At 46.4% G+C, this 14,709-nt stretch overlaps 1 protein-coding gene across 1 annotated transcript in view; it reads right to left on the bottom strand.

The window, feature by feature from the left end:
- Nucleotides 1-1,011: 1,011 nt before the first annotated feature.
- SYNGR3 (synaptogyrin 3) overlaps nucleotides 1,012-14,709 on the bottom strand; it is a 42,028-nt gene continuing 28,330 nt past the window's right edge. Inside the window, exons 3-4 of the mRNA XM_079952718.1 lie at nucleotides 13,618-13,760; nucleotides 1,012-7,718 (exon numbers count right to left, since the gene is read on the bottom strand). Of these exons, the coding sequence (XP_079808844.1) occupies nucleotides 7,509-7,718; nucleotides 13,618-13,760 (353 nt within the window). The 3' untranslated portion in view covers nucleotides 1,012-7,508. The remainder of the gene's footprint in view (nucleotides 7,719-13,617; nucleotides 13,761-14,709) is intronic.

Raw genomic sequence — 14,709 nt, forward strand, 5'->3', positions numbered from 1 at the left:
GGGGTGGAAGAGATCTAAACCAGGCTTCCTCAGCCTCGGCCCTCCAGATGTTTTGAGACTACAGTTCCCATCATCCCTGACCACTGGTCCTGGTAGCTAGGGATCATGAGAGTTGTAGGCCAAAAACATCTGGAGGGCCGAGGTTGAGGAAGCCCACAATTTTAAGAAAAAGTTACCCAACTGTTACACATCCATGCATGGCCCCAAAGATGATCGTTAAGCTTGGCTCAGTAATGCAGGACTTATCTTGAGGTGGTTTTGTTAAGTACTACTTGACTGAAACTAAGAATGTAGGGTACTTTGGACCTTTCCACCACATGTACAGGGTATGTTGGAAAGGAAGGCAGGGTGATATTTACTGTGGCCCCACCAAACATGGGAAACAAATACACACACTTCCCACAGACATGGGAAACCTGCAGAGTTAAGACTCCTGGTTATGTGGGAGACCTATGGCCCCTTTTGGATGAAACCAGAACAGCTCACCAAATGTTCTCACTGGTCCTTTGATACATCTAGCTGTATGTCTGTGCTCATTGTGCCCATCAAGAAGAAGTTTGGGAGGCCCCATGGAGCAGGTAGAGTGCTCTCCCCCAGAGCAATTCTGTCTGCTCTGGCTTATTGAGGGCAACCACAGGCATCTCACCTGAGTCCCATTGGAAAGAGTGAAATAAAATCAGGCAGCTGTTCTTGGCAATTGTCTTCCCCTCTTTTTCTATTTTAAAGTGCAGAAATAGTATGAAATTGAACATACAACTGGCTCAGACTCACAAATAAGTTTCCAGCTCACAATAGATTTTGCTAGCTGGTCTGCTGTGGTTAAAACTTCTCAACTGTTGGTGGCTTTAAAAAGCCAATGTCTGTCATGTGTCACCCTGCCTGGTTTAGATTCTTACTATTTCTATCAGCTATTTATAAGCATCCTTTAGCTGTTTCAGTCACCCACAGGTCTCTCTCACTTCCTTCCCCCTTTACACTTGATCCAGCAGAATGTCAAGAGGTCTCGAGCTGTTCATTTGTAAATGTTTATTGAAAAATAAGTTGCAGTTGGTATACAGACAATTAAAATAACACAGTCACAGAGTGATGCTTTGTCTTTCCAAAATGTTATATCTATCTATCGTTATATATACAGACAAAAATAGAACTATAAACATTGAAAGCCCCTATGTTCACACAGTTCACTTTTCTACCACAGTGCACGTTGGGTCACTAACAACTGCAACTTTCTGTTGTGTGTTTGAAGCAGTCTGCTTTTGAAGGGAGGTATCTGTATGTTTGGTATCCTATTAAAAACGATGAAAACAATGTGAGGTCGAACTGCATACTTGCAGCAAAATGAAAGGGAGGCTTCTTTCTCTCTCTCTGTACTAAAAAGGTATTATTGGGCCTTGCTCACCCTGAAAGGCTTTCTCTGCCTGTCTCTGTGGTAGCCTCTACACAGTCTATTAAAGGCAAATGAGTGAACCTTTGAGCAAAATGAGTTTCCCCTGCCTGTATATTGCAGGACGTCAAAAGAGGCGAAGGGGTTTTCATAAAGATGCTCTGTATTGGAATGGAAGGAGCAAAGGGCTTATAGGTAGCTGGAGTTAGCCTGGTGAGAGTTAACCTGTTTCTACTCCTGCAGCATAAAGACTTGGCAAACATTAAGTGATCGACTTTGCCATTCTGTGTAGCACTTGGAGGATTAGGTGATGGCGTTCCCTCATGGAAGGGAAAAGGGTGTCTGTGAGACTGTAGTAAGGCTTCTGACAGCCCCACAGGAGAAAGGACAGAACTGGGTTAGGCCACACCATGATTATTCCCTTAAGAATATGATAGAAGAGGTTGCTGCGCTCATCTCGACAAGCATGGCTTAGAAGACGTGAGATGGTTTTCTGCGGCCGCAACCAAGCGTGACAACTTTCTGCTCCTGGCGTAATTAGAAACTTGGGGCATGTTACTGTTATTTTGCTCTAGCATGCTAGTTGCAGGATGCTCGACCAGGTGACTGCAAAGCCAGTGTGGTGTAGTGGTTAGATGGTCACACTAAGATATGAGAGGCCAGGGTTCAAATCCCCACTCAGTTACACAGCACACTGGGCGACCTTGAGCCAATCACTGCCTCTCAACCTAACCTACCTCTTAGCATTGTTGGGGTTAATTGAAGAGGGGGAGAACTATGTATGCCAACTTGAGCTCCTTGGAGAAAAAGGCGGACTACAAACGAAATCAGTCAATCAACCAACTGTGAGTAGCAGCACATTGCGGTCTTTCAGCAGACTGATGTGGGCCTCTTCTAGCCTGAAGCAACTGCATGTTGGGCTTGCAGCAGTCAGGACCAGAGCGCTGGCTCTGTCTGGATTTCAGAGGAGGATGAGGTCAGCCAGCCTTTCTCCAATTGCACTTAGCAGGTGTTTGCCATAAAGCATGGAACCCGTTCCCAAAGCCTGCTTTCTTTGCTTTGTGTGCAGTGGGGCTGGCATGTCATTAAATGTATTTCCTGCACTTCACCAGCAGTGCTGGGTTGCAACAATTTAAAATTCAGTATTAACAACAGTTGAAAAGAAATGGCAGTCACAGGAATAGGGTGGGCCCTGAAAATACACCCTGGGTGTCAAAAGTCAGCTTTTACCACAAGGTGTTTGTTTGACAAATAATCCTGACTGCTTTTTAAAACAGGTGGTTGACACAATGGCTCTGGTCAAGGCTTTTAGCTGTGCTGGGTGGAGGCTACTGGCAATTTCCTCTTCAGGGCAAACTGAGCTGCGATTTGCCCTGAGTGCCAGAAGCAAGCTGTGGCACCTTCACCCCAGCCATGTGAGTTTGTGGTCCTGTTGAGATAAGAGGCAGCTTTTCCATACTCTGAGCTGTTGTGCATGAAGAGCACTGATGGCAGTGCAAGACAAGCATTTCCAAGTTGCAAACAACCCCTTTGGGCACACCAGAAAGTTATTTTGACACATTTTGAATGCCTGGATGAGCATAACAAAAGCAGCACAGGTGCCGAGGACTGATGGGGTTTGACCAGCTCCACACCCCTTTGTGAAAGTGCCCCCCCCCCACTTTAAGCTGTGGGTTAATGGTCTCTGGCAGAAAGATGGATGGGAGATAAAACACTGAGCACTGATCTCAAGAAAAACAGGAATGGGGCAGGGGGAACTAGCAGGACAACTTACCAACAGCTCCTACTCATTATCTACCATGTAATCTGTAAGAATGTATTTTGGTTAGAGCTCTGTGTACACAGTTCCTCTGACGAGTCCCTGTTACATGGCTTGAGTCGCAAAACATTGGCCGCGTGCTGATAGGAGCACATGGAAACAAGGAGAGCGAATGCTTTTAACGCCGCCGGTAGTGGCTTTTTGCCTTAATTGCAGAGTGGTGGCAACAGGCCAAAGTCTCATTGGCTGGTTTACTTAACTTGGCAAACCTACACAAAGGTTCAGCGTGATAATTTGAAAGACTTAAGGATTTCGAAGCCCAGTCACACCCAACTAGGCAGCTCCCTGCCTTTTCTCCAGTGGTAGGAAACAAAGCAAGTTATTTCTGGATGTGCAGTATGTGAGCCTCACCTTCATTCGACAGATCCTTGCTAACTAATTCACCAAGTGGATGCCGTTTTCACCACCCGTTTAGGGGCCCCACAGCTTTCTCTACTGGCTTGTGGCAACTATTTCCCCCTTACAATGCCAGGCAGGAAGACCACTTGGGTGCTGGGTTTGCCCAGCAACTGCAATCAGTGATAGATGCATGCCACCTAATCTTTTGCAAGGTATAGACAGGTTTGCCTACCCCATCATCTACCTAGCACTGCCTTTAAACCAGAGGCTGTCCTGGTTGGTGCAAATGGAATGTGTCATCCCAAAACATCCAGGTTGAGGAAGTCAGAGCTACAGTTACAAGAGAAGCACCATTTGCATTCAGGGGATAAATTTAAGTAGCTGCTACACTTTTTTACAAGCAGGGTGTGGGGAGAGAATATGTTTTAGGATTACGGTAGTGGCAAAAGAATTCAAAGAACCACAACTTGCCAGCAATATTTTTCCTGGCAAAAGCAGGTGAAATCGGCTCGTTCATCTATTACTTGTCGGCTTGGATAGTTTGCCCACACAATAAAAAAAGGTCTGACTGGCCAATATATAACTTTAGCCAAGTATATATTATTTACCTGCTCATCTATCCCTCCCCCCAAAAAGAGAAGCTTGTAGATTAAATTTGCCCCAAATGCCAATCCCCTCGAGTTCTTCCTGTTGGCCCAAGCAGCAAGTACCTTTGTTACTCCAAACTGAGAACCCCAAATCAGCTTTCAGATGGAGCCTGAGCTTCATCCTGCCGACTTCTGCACACCTTTTTCCAAAGTATGCAGGTGAACATGCAAACATCAGAAGAGCCTGCTGGATTAGGCCAAGGGCCCACCTAGTCCAGCACCCTGCAGCCTCTTCTCACAGTAGCCAACCAGATGCCTCTTCTGGGAACCCTACAAGCAGGACCTGGGCACAACGGCAGCAGCTCTCCCCTCCTACAGTTTCCAGCAACGGCCATTCAGAAGCATTGAGGTCTCCAACCATGAAGGCAGAGCTTAGCCATCGTGGCTAAGAGCCATTGATAGCCCTCTCCTCCGTGAAATTGTCCAATCCTCTTTTAAAAGCCATCCAAGTTGGTGGATGGCCATCACTGCCTCCTGTGGAAGGAAGTTCTATAGTTTAACTATGTGCTGGGTGAAGAAGCTGGGCATTTGTCTTTAACCTAAAGCAGAGTTGTGGAAGTAATGGCCCTGCAGAAGCTGTTGGACAATAACCCTCATCAGCCCCAGCATGACCGTGGTTAGGGCCTTACGTTAGCCTTCTCCAAGCTGGTGCCCTCCAGGTGTTCTGAACTACAACTCAGCCAGACCGGAATGGGCAATGGGAATTAAAGTTTCTGAAGAATCGACTCCACAGTGATGCTGGGCCTGTATCTTACCCAGAGCTTCCCAAATACAGGAGAAGGCGGGGTGGGGGAGTATTTTGGATTTTCTATCAATAGCCCCGAAGTCTCTTGCACTTGTCCTTAGTCCTGTCTGAATGACACAGCTTTGTATAAACCGCAGTGCTAATCGTGGGGAGGTTAGGAATGGGTTGGAAAGGAAGAGAATACAGATGTAGGCATTGAGGTGCATACATTCAAATTTGTAATATATAACACATTAACACTACTGACCAAGGCAGTTCTACTAGTCAGACAGAACATAATCTCTTTCTTTCTCTTTACAATTAATACAAGGATACTCTGAATGAATTTCTTTATAGTTAGAAAAAATACACTTTACTGAACAGACATTTATTTCACATATACAATCGATTTAAAGAAACATTTAAATGTATTATACTTTTGTGACTTTCTGTGTGTGTGTGTGTGTGTGTGTGTGTCTGCCCTCCCTCCCCCCGCCCCCCGAAAAAATATTTAGACACAATTTTGTATACTGCTAAAATGCCAGTGTTCTCTCTAAGGAAAATATTGCTACAGTTCTATGTGTACCCTGTATTAATACCATTCTCTGTATCAGTGTAAACCCTATATAGGTCTTTGTCTACAAGACTGATGGCCTTCCATTGTAAAATCAGAAAGACTGAAATGGGACACTCTTAGTTCCAGCCAATTTGGCCACCTCCACGGAAATATTGTGTATCAAACTGTTAAGGGCATATGTCCACGAAAGCTTCCTTGCACATGCAGCTCTCTCTTACTGGATTGGGGCCCTATCTTCATGGTGGGATTTCAGAGATCAAATTTCTCCAGAGTTACAGCTGAATGAGAATGGCAGATTATCGGGATCCGCCTTAATATAAAATAATTTACATCTTGCTGTTGAAATCACTTTAAAAGGCAGCGTCGTTATATTTCAGTTCACTTACCCATCTTCTCATAGTTTAAATTTCATTTAAGCCCACTGTCTTTGTAACCCTTAAGCATTACTACATCTTCATGGGAATTTAGCCTTTTCTCTCTGGTTTCCGACTCCCAACTGTCTTCGTTTTCTCTTGTCTGCCACTGTGAAACTTTTTGCCCAAACTTTCTTTACAGAATGAGGCTGGAGCTATTCCCAACAAATACTGTGATGCACGTTATTCCACTCTGTGTTCAAAATAAAATGGCCTCTACCAGACACAACCTTTTCAAAGGGATAGCGTGGATAATTTTTGGTACTGAAGGGGCTGCCAAAATGGCTGCATATTGATAGCGGCAGAATTTTTATTAAGAAAAACCAATTAATGGATGCCATCTTGAGGCCAACCATGTCGAAAATGGCCTGTCACAAGAAGCCTTCCACTCCTGCTGCTATTCCCTCAACAGACATATTTCTTCCTTTCCGCTTCCATCTTTTCCCAGACTGCTTGAAGTGTGTCCCCCATCTCTGAGGCAGAGGCAGAGGCAGAATTGGTGGGCTGGATCACACTCATGAGGATATGATGAGGACCCTAGCAGTTAGCAAGCCCTATTTTTAGACGACAGCTGAGCTACTGAATGCTACATTTCCCCACTGCTAGGAGACTCTTAAAGGCTGATGGCCTGACAGTGTGACTGTTTCCCCACCCTCACCCCAGAGCAGTAATTTTTGTGTAAAAGGTGTACAAAAATGATTCTTGCATCAAAGCCATTTGGGGGGGGGGGAGGAAAAAACTTCCTGCGGTACCAGAATCGCAAAGCTAACACAGCTAATACAGAAGGTTTTTCACTCATTTAGCACAGGAAATATGCCAAGTACATAACACACACACACAAATGAAATGAAATCAACACAACCATTATTTTTGGTTTTAAATTTGGCACATTCCTTTTGAAAACAGTCTTCCCCAGCTGGGTTCCCTCCAGATGTTTTGGACTCCCATCAGCTCCCACTGGGGATTATGAGAGTTGGAATCCAAAACAACTGGAGGGCAAGAAGGCTGCTTTAAAACTACCTTTTTTCTAGGGCTATAGAGCAAGGGAATAAAAAAATAGGAGAGGATGATCCGGAAGGTTCATAGGATGAAGACAGTGGGAGCAATTTTCTGGATTAAGCCCCGGAAGCACAAAATAAAGCATCTACTCATCTGTGTAAGGAGTGGGACGTCTCTTAACAGGCTGGACTATTGCCAGCCTCTGTGTGCGAATTCAGAAGAAATGCCACAATGAGCCAAGATTGCAGGGACGGCTCACAAAGATGGGAGTTGGTAGCAACCATCCTAACGTTTCATGCTTAGAGGGAACACTGTTGTTTTTAAAAAAATAATAATTCAAAAAATATCCTCAGACAGGTAAGACAAGAACCAATACCACTGTAGAGAATTCACTGCACCATTAGCTAAGAGTAAATTGAACCCAGTTACGTTAACTTGCCACATTAATTTTTTTTGTTTTAAAAAAAGAAAAGGTACTTTAGAATACACTTGCAACCAACCAGTTGACTATACTGCACCATGAAAGGGAAAGTTGCCCCATTTCTCTGGGTCGGGTTCCCATTTGCTATACAACCTTGAGGGAGGGAGAGGACTTCCTCCTGCCCTTCAATATGCCGGCACCTGGTAGCCCTTTGGACTGGTGTCTAGGGTCTCCGAGAAGGGGGGGCTCTGGTAGGTTTCTGTGCTCTCCACGCCACTGCCAGTGGGGTAGCCTGGGTAGGCCGCGCTGGGGTCAGTGGGGAACTGGTCCGTGGCGAACAGGGACATGTCGGTTCCCAGCCGGTATCTTTGGAGCGCCTTGAGGGCCAGGGCAACCTTTTGTGGGGAAGACAAAGGTTTATGTCAGCAGCTCCCAAAATGTTCCCTCAACTCATCCCCGGTAACCCCCAACCCTGTAATAAAAAAAGGGTTGCTCGGATTGGTGGTTTGCACAACTCACTAAGGAAGATAAGGACACAATAAAGTTCAAAGACAGTAGCAAGCGCACATCTATTCAAAATCCAATTAATATTATTTTGTTTCATTAATTCAGCAAAACTGACAAACTTGATCCAGCAACACCAGCTTTTCAAACTCGGTCAGTCATTTATGTTGTGAACCACTGTGAGATCTATGGGTAAAGGGTCTTATACAACTTGTTTATACAAGTTGTTGCTGCTGTTGTTTGTTATTATTTTACACCCCTGCCTCTTTAGTGCCTCCTGGCGCTGTGGGTTAAAGCCTCAGCGCCTAGGACTTGCCGATCGAAAGGTCGGCGGTTCGAATCCCTGCGGCGGGGTGCGCTCCCGCTGCTCGGTCCCAGCGCCTGCCAACCTAGCAGTTCGAAAGCACCTCCGGGTGCAAGTAGATAAATAGGGACCGCTTACCAGCGGGAAGGTAAACGGCGTTTCCGTGTGCGGCTCTGGCTCTGGCTCTGGCCAGAGCAGCGATGTCACGCTGGCCACGTGACCCGGAAGTGTCTCCGGACAGCGCTGGCCCCTGGCCTCTTAAGTGAGATGGGCGCACAACCCCAGAGTCTGTCAAGACTGGCCCGTACGGGCAGGGGTACCTTTACCTTTACCTTTTACCATCCACTTTGGGAACCACTGAGTTAGTTTTCTCAAAGGCAAGGGGCTGTTGGCTCAATATTTTTATTTAAACATTTATAGACCACACTTTTCATTTAAAATAGAGCAGTGTGGACTACAAAAGCAAAATCCCAGAAACTTGTAATATAACGTCAATAAAAACTGGTCATTACTTTCATCATGCAGGCCTCTTCTCTCAACTTAAAAACAAACCAACCCAGACGTAACATTTGGGCCAGATGTGGAGAAACTTTGGCCCTCTGGATGTCGCCAAACTACGTAAGGACCTAAGAGCCTGCTGGATCAGGCTAATGGCCCGTCTAGTCCATCATACTGTGATCTCACAGTGAGTGCCTCTGAAAATGGAGGCAAAGCATAGCCAACGACGGCAACTCCCATCAGCCCTAGTTGGTATGACCAAGGGTCAGAGATGATGGGAGTTGTAGCTCAGAAACATCTGGAGGGCCCAAGGTTCTCCCACACACCAGTTTCAGGCAAATACTGACACAACATGGACAGTGTGATGTATCTAGGAGGCTCTGCATAACCAGGAAGGTAGAATCCCCATCGTGTAATTTGCAAGGTGGGGTCTAGCACAGGGCAGACTGGAAGGACGAAGCCTTTCGAGATCCTCAGGTCAGTCTTCCATGCCTCCTTTGCCAAAAACGTTCCCCATCTTTTTCTTTTTGAAAGGATGCGTGTTTAAAACGCAAACCGTGCAAGACACAAATGCTGCAATGCTTCCCTTCAGATCAGAGCATTCTGTTAACATCTCCCTTAGCAGCTCCTGACAGTATGAAAGGGGAACAAATCCGAGAGCGTTTGCTGTTAACTGTCAACACCCCCTTGGAGTGGCTTGAAAAGGCAGGCAAAAGCGGGAAGAGGATCTTGAAAGGCTACATGCCACATCAGATCAAAACACGGACTCCTGCGCCGCATTTGGCACCTCCTGTGGAATCCGGCACATTTTAGGACATAGGAAGCCATGCACTTTGAAGGTGCTTGAATGTCTGGTATGGAGGTGACCCATGTCTGCTTGGCCTGGAGAAGAGAGGACTGGCTGATGGAGGGAGGGGGAGATGGTCACCTTCTTCGGATCCCTGAAAAGCTGTAACACAGAGGAGGACAGAGACTTCTGGGGCTTCTCCAGCTTCTACTGAGCAGCTAAAAGGACAATCTTATGCCTGTTCATGGGGCTATTTTGCATAGCTCAGTGATAGAAAATCGACTTTGCATGCAGAAGGTCCCAAGTTTAACCCCTGGCATCTCCAGGTAGGGCTGGGAATGTTTCCAGCCTGAAACCTTGAAGAGCCACTGCCAGTCAGTGTGGGCACTATTGAGCTAGATGGACCAAAAGTCTGGCTTCCTAGGTTCTATAGTTCAGTGAGTAGGGCCTTGCATGCAGAAGGTCCCAGGTTCTATTCTCAGATCCAAGGGTAGGATCCCCAGGTCTGAAACCCTAGAGAGCTGCTGCCAGTCAGTGTGGGAAGTACTGAGCTACAGTAGATGGACCAATAGTCTAAGAACGTAAGGAAAGTCTTGCAATTGGATTGGGCCCATGGACCATCTAGTCCAGCATCTTGTTCTTATAGTGGCCAACCAGATGCCTCAGGACCGGAGCACTTTCTGACTCAGCAGGGCTGGGGAAAAACTCCTGCCTGACTCCCTGGAGAGCCACTGCCAGTCAAGGGCTGCAGACCATTCTGAGCTAGACAGATGAAGGCTCTGACTAAGCATAAGACTGCTTCCTCTGTCACTATGTATTTAAGGGGATTGGCTATAGCTCAGCGGACAAACATTTGCACTGCATGCAGAAGGTCCCACGGGATAGCTCAGTTGGTTAGAGTGTGGTGCTAATAATGCCAAGGTCGCAGGTTCAATCTCCATATTGGACAGCTGCATATTCCGGCATTGCAGGGGGTTGGACTAGATGATCCTCAGGGTCCCGTGAAACAAGATTAGGAATATCCTATAGGCCCTACTTTTAACTACGGAAGTCTGGCATACCTGCTAAGAAGGAATATGACTACCGATGGGTTGGAGCTTCCCCGAGATCTGTTCTTTAACACCAAAGACTACCAAAAAGACCGGCAGAGGGGACATGAAAGAGATTTAAGAGCCTCGGACTTAAGATCTCCGGGTTGATGGTTTTCCGAGATTGATGGAACTATTGCTAGGGGCCGAAACCGGGGAGGGGAGTTGGTGAAAGAAAATTGGGAATTTAAAATGTATATATTATAATTTTTTTTTTCTTTTTCTTTTAATGAGAGATGGGAAAATCGTGGAATGGAATTTTTTTTTGACCCTAGGGGAAATGTTTCAAGAATAAGTTCAGATATATAAGTTTTAATGAGAAATAAGATTAAATAAAGTAAAAGTGGATGGTTAATTGGTGAAAGAAAGAATGGAAAATTACAGTATAATAAGATAAGATATAAGGATAAAAATAAGGTGAAGGATTTGCTGAAATATCTATATGAATTAGAATACAAAGAGGGGAGATGTGAGGAGGTCAAGGAGATAAGTTAAGAAAGGGAGTTATATTAAAGTTTAACTTGTTCTTTTGCTTTTTTTGTTGTTGTTTAGATTGTATCTTTTTTTCCTTTTTTTCCTTTTTAGCTGTTTTTTGCTTTTTTATTTTTATTTTTCTCTTGGATCTGCCTTGTAACCTTTTAAAACTTGAATAAATATTATAGATGATCCTCAGGGTCCCTTTCCAATTCTACAATTATATGGTTCAGTTCCCACAATCTCCAGGCAGGGCTGGGACAGACTCCCAGTCTGAAAACCTGGAGAGCTGCTGCCAGTCATTGCAGGCATTCCTGCGCTAGATGGACCAGTAGTCTGATTCAGTATAAGGCTGCTTCCTGTGTTCCTATGTCAGCGATCAATGGCAGAGTCCCCAATGGTATTTCCGGATAGGACAGGGAGAGACTGCAAAGCAGATGCTGGTCATTGCAGGCAGGCTCTAAATACTGAGCTTGAAGGACCAATGGTCTGACATCATACAAGGTAGATCCTGACATTCCAGTTGAATCAACCCTGGATTCAGAACCATGAGGACTGGAATCTTGATTTATTTCCAAGGGATGGTTCTTAACTCCACAGCAGAGCATTTGTTTGGAAAAGCAGGAGGTCCCAGGTTTGGTTTCCGACAGCATCTCCAGGTAGGCCCTCCCTTTCAGTCCAGGGCCCTTCCTAGTTCTGCCCTGTTTCCTAGTTCTGCTGGATCTCTCAGCGGCCTTTGATACCATTGACCATGACATTCTTATGGACTGTCTAAAGGGGCTGGGAGCTGGGGGCACTATTATACAGTGGTTCCACTCCTTCCTCCTGGACCATGTCCAGAAAGAGGTGTTGGGGGCTCTCACTTGTGGGGTGCCTCAGGGTTCCGTCCTCTCCCTCATGCTTTTTAACATCTATATGAAGCCACTGGGAGAGATCTTCAGGAGGTTTGGGCTGGGTGTTCATCAGTATGGAGATGAAACCCAGCTCTACCTCTCTTTCAAAACAGAACCAGTGAAGGCGGTGAAGGTCCTGTGCGAGTGCCTGGAGGCAGTTGGAGGATGGATGGCAGCTAACAGATTGAGGTTGAATCCTGACAAGACAGAAGTACTGTTTAGGGGAGACAGGGGACAAGCAGGTGTAGAGGACTCCCTGGTCCTGAATGGAGTAACTGTGGCCCCGAAGGACCAGGTGCGCAGCCTGGGAGTAATTTTGGACTCACAGCTGTCCATGGAGTTGCAGGTCAATTCTGTGTTCCAGGCAGCTGTCTGCCAGCTTCATCTGGTACACAGGCTGAGACCCTACCTGCCCGCAGACTGTCTCGCCAGAGTGGTGCATGCTCTAGTTATCTCCCTCTTGGACTACTGCAACACACTCTACATGAGGCTACCTTTGAAGGTGACCCTAAAACTACAACTAATCCAGAATGAAGCAGCCAGACTGGTGACTGGGAATGGCCACCGAGACCATATTACACCAGTCCTGAAAGACCTACATTGGTTTCCAGTACATTTCCAAGCACAATTCAAAGTGTTGGTGCTGACCTTGAAAGCCCTAAATGGCCTCGGCCCAGTATACCTGAAGGAGCATCTCCACTTCCATCATACAGCCCGGGCACTGAGGTCCAGCTCGGAGGGTCTTCTGGTGGTTCCCTCACTGCAAGAAGCAAAGCTACAGGGAACCAGGCAGAGGGCCTTCTCGGTAGTGGCACCCGCCCTGTAGAACACCCTCCCATCAGATGTCAAGGAAAGAAACAACTATCTGACTTTTAGAAGACAGCTGAAGGCAGCCCTGTTTAGGGAAGTTTTTAATGTTTGAAGTTTTATTCTGTTTTTAGTCCTCTGTTGGGAGCAGCCCAGAGTGGCTGGGTATAAATAAAATATAGTGGTACCTCTGGATACAAACAGGAACCGTTCCGGAGCCCTGTTCACATCCTGAAGTAAACGTAAGATGCAACTGCGCGTCTGCACATGCGTAGGTTGCGTTTCGCCGCTTCCGTGCATGCGCATGACATCATTTTGAGTGTCTGAGCATGCACGAGTGGTGAAACCCGGAAGTAACACGCTCTGTTATGTGCGGGTCGCCGCGGAGCGCAACCCAAAAATATTCATCCCGAAGCTACTTCAACCCGAGGTATGACTGTAAAATGTTGTTGTTGTTATTATTAATTATCATCATCATCATCATCATCATCATCACTACTACTATTATAGGGACGCGGGTGGCGCTGTGGGTAAAACCTCAGCGCCTAGGGCTTGACGATCGCATGGTCGGCGGTTCGAATCCCCACGGCGGGGTGAGCTCCCGTCTTTCGGTCCCAGCTCCTGCCCACCTAGCAGTTCGAAAGCACCCCTAAGTGCAAGTAGATAAATATGTACCGCTTTCTAGCGGGAAGGTAAATGGCGTTTCCGTGTGCTGCGCTGGTGCCGGCTCGCCAGAGCAGCTTCATCACGCTGGCCACATGACCCGGAAGTGTCTCCGGACAGCACTGGCCCCCGGCCTCTTAAGTGAGATGGGCGCACAACCCTAGAGTCGGACATGACTGGCCCGTACAGGCAGGGGTACCTTTACCTTTACCTTTTACTACTATTATTATTAGTATTCCACACATCACAGGATCACCACTGGACACCAAAGCTTACCCAGGAGATGATGGAGAAAAACGAGAAGGCAATGGCCGCCCTGGCCGCATCACCTGCGTAATGTGCTTCTTTGCTTGATGGCGTCCTCTGCCACTGGTTGGCCAGGAAGCAGAAGCCCACAAACCACAGGAAGGACCAGAACCCTGGTGGGAGGAAGCAAAAAAAACACACATCAAGTCGCCCCAGTACCACCAGAGCAACAAGAGTCACTGTTCTCTCCCTCTCACATGCACAATACACCATTGGCACAGAACCTTGTCAAATGTTAAGCAGCACTATTATAGTTCATGTATATCCACCTTTGGTAGTGTACGTGGTTCTTCCCTTCCACACAACAACCCTGTGAGGTAGGGTAAGCTAAAGCTAAGTAAGGTAAGGTAAGTAAGTAAGGCTGAGGGACAAGGAGAAGGTTGAGCTTCATGGCTGAGCAGAGATTTGAACCAGGTCTCCCAAGTCCCAGTTTCGGCATCCTTAACCATTACACCTCTCCTCAGGCTCTCATCATCCCTGTCTGGGTCTTCAAGCGCAGTGCCTTTTATTTGCATTTTGATGATTCCGTTATGCTGTCTGTATCCTTATGCTGTACACTTCTCTGGGTACACAACCACAGAATGACATACAAATAATAAATTATTGCAATTAACAGCTGCAGGGCAAGGAGCTTTCCACAGCGTGGAAGCTATGCAGTTTGTAAAAGGCATAGGAGCTCCCCAAGGAAAAATAAGTTGGCTAAAGCACAGCGGTAATGCATGCTGGATGTCCTGCTCAAATCCTGGCCATCTCCTGTGAAAGGACCAGGTGGCAGCGCTAGGAATGGGCAAATCTGTCAATTTCAGTTTCTCAATTTTCCAGCCTTAACTTCAGTTCTTCGCATTTCCATATCCATTTGCAGTTTCCCCTTTATTCCTCCAGCATTTAAGTATCCTAATATACACAAGTTTATGTGCGATTTCCCCTAAAACCCACTTGTTTGCAGGGCAAATTTCCCTAGTATAATGCATTTCTGCATGTTATCTGCTCTAACATATGCATTTCAGGCACACTTTCTAGTACAAGCACTTTTGTACACAACACTTAGCAGGAGAACTGCAC

This window comes from Podarcis cretensis, assembly GCF_951804945.1.
Source record: "Podarcis cretensis genome assembly, chromosome: 14".
Lineage (NCBI taxonomy): Eukaryota > Metazoa > Chordata > Lepidosauria > Squamata > Lacertidae > Podarcis > Podarcis cretensis.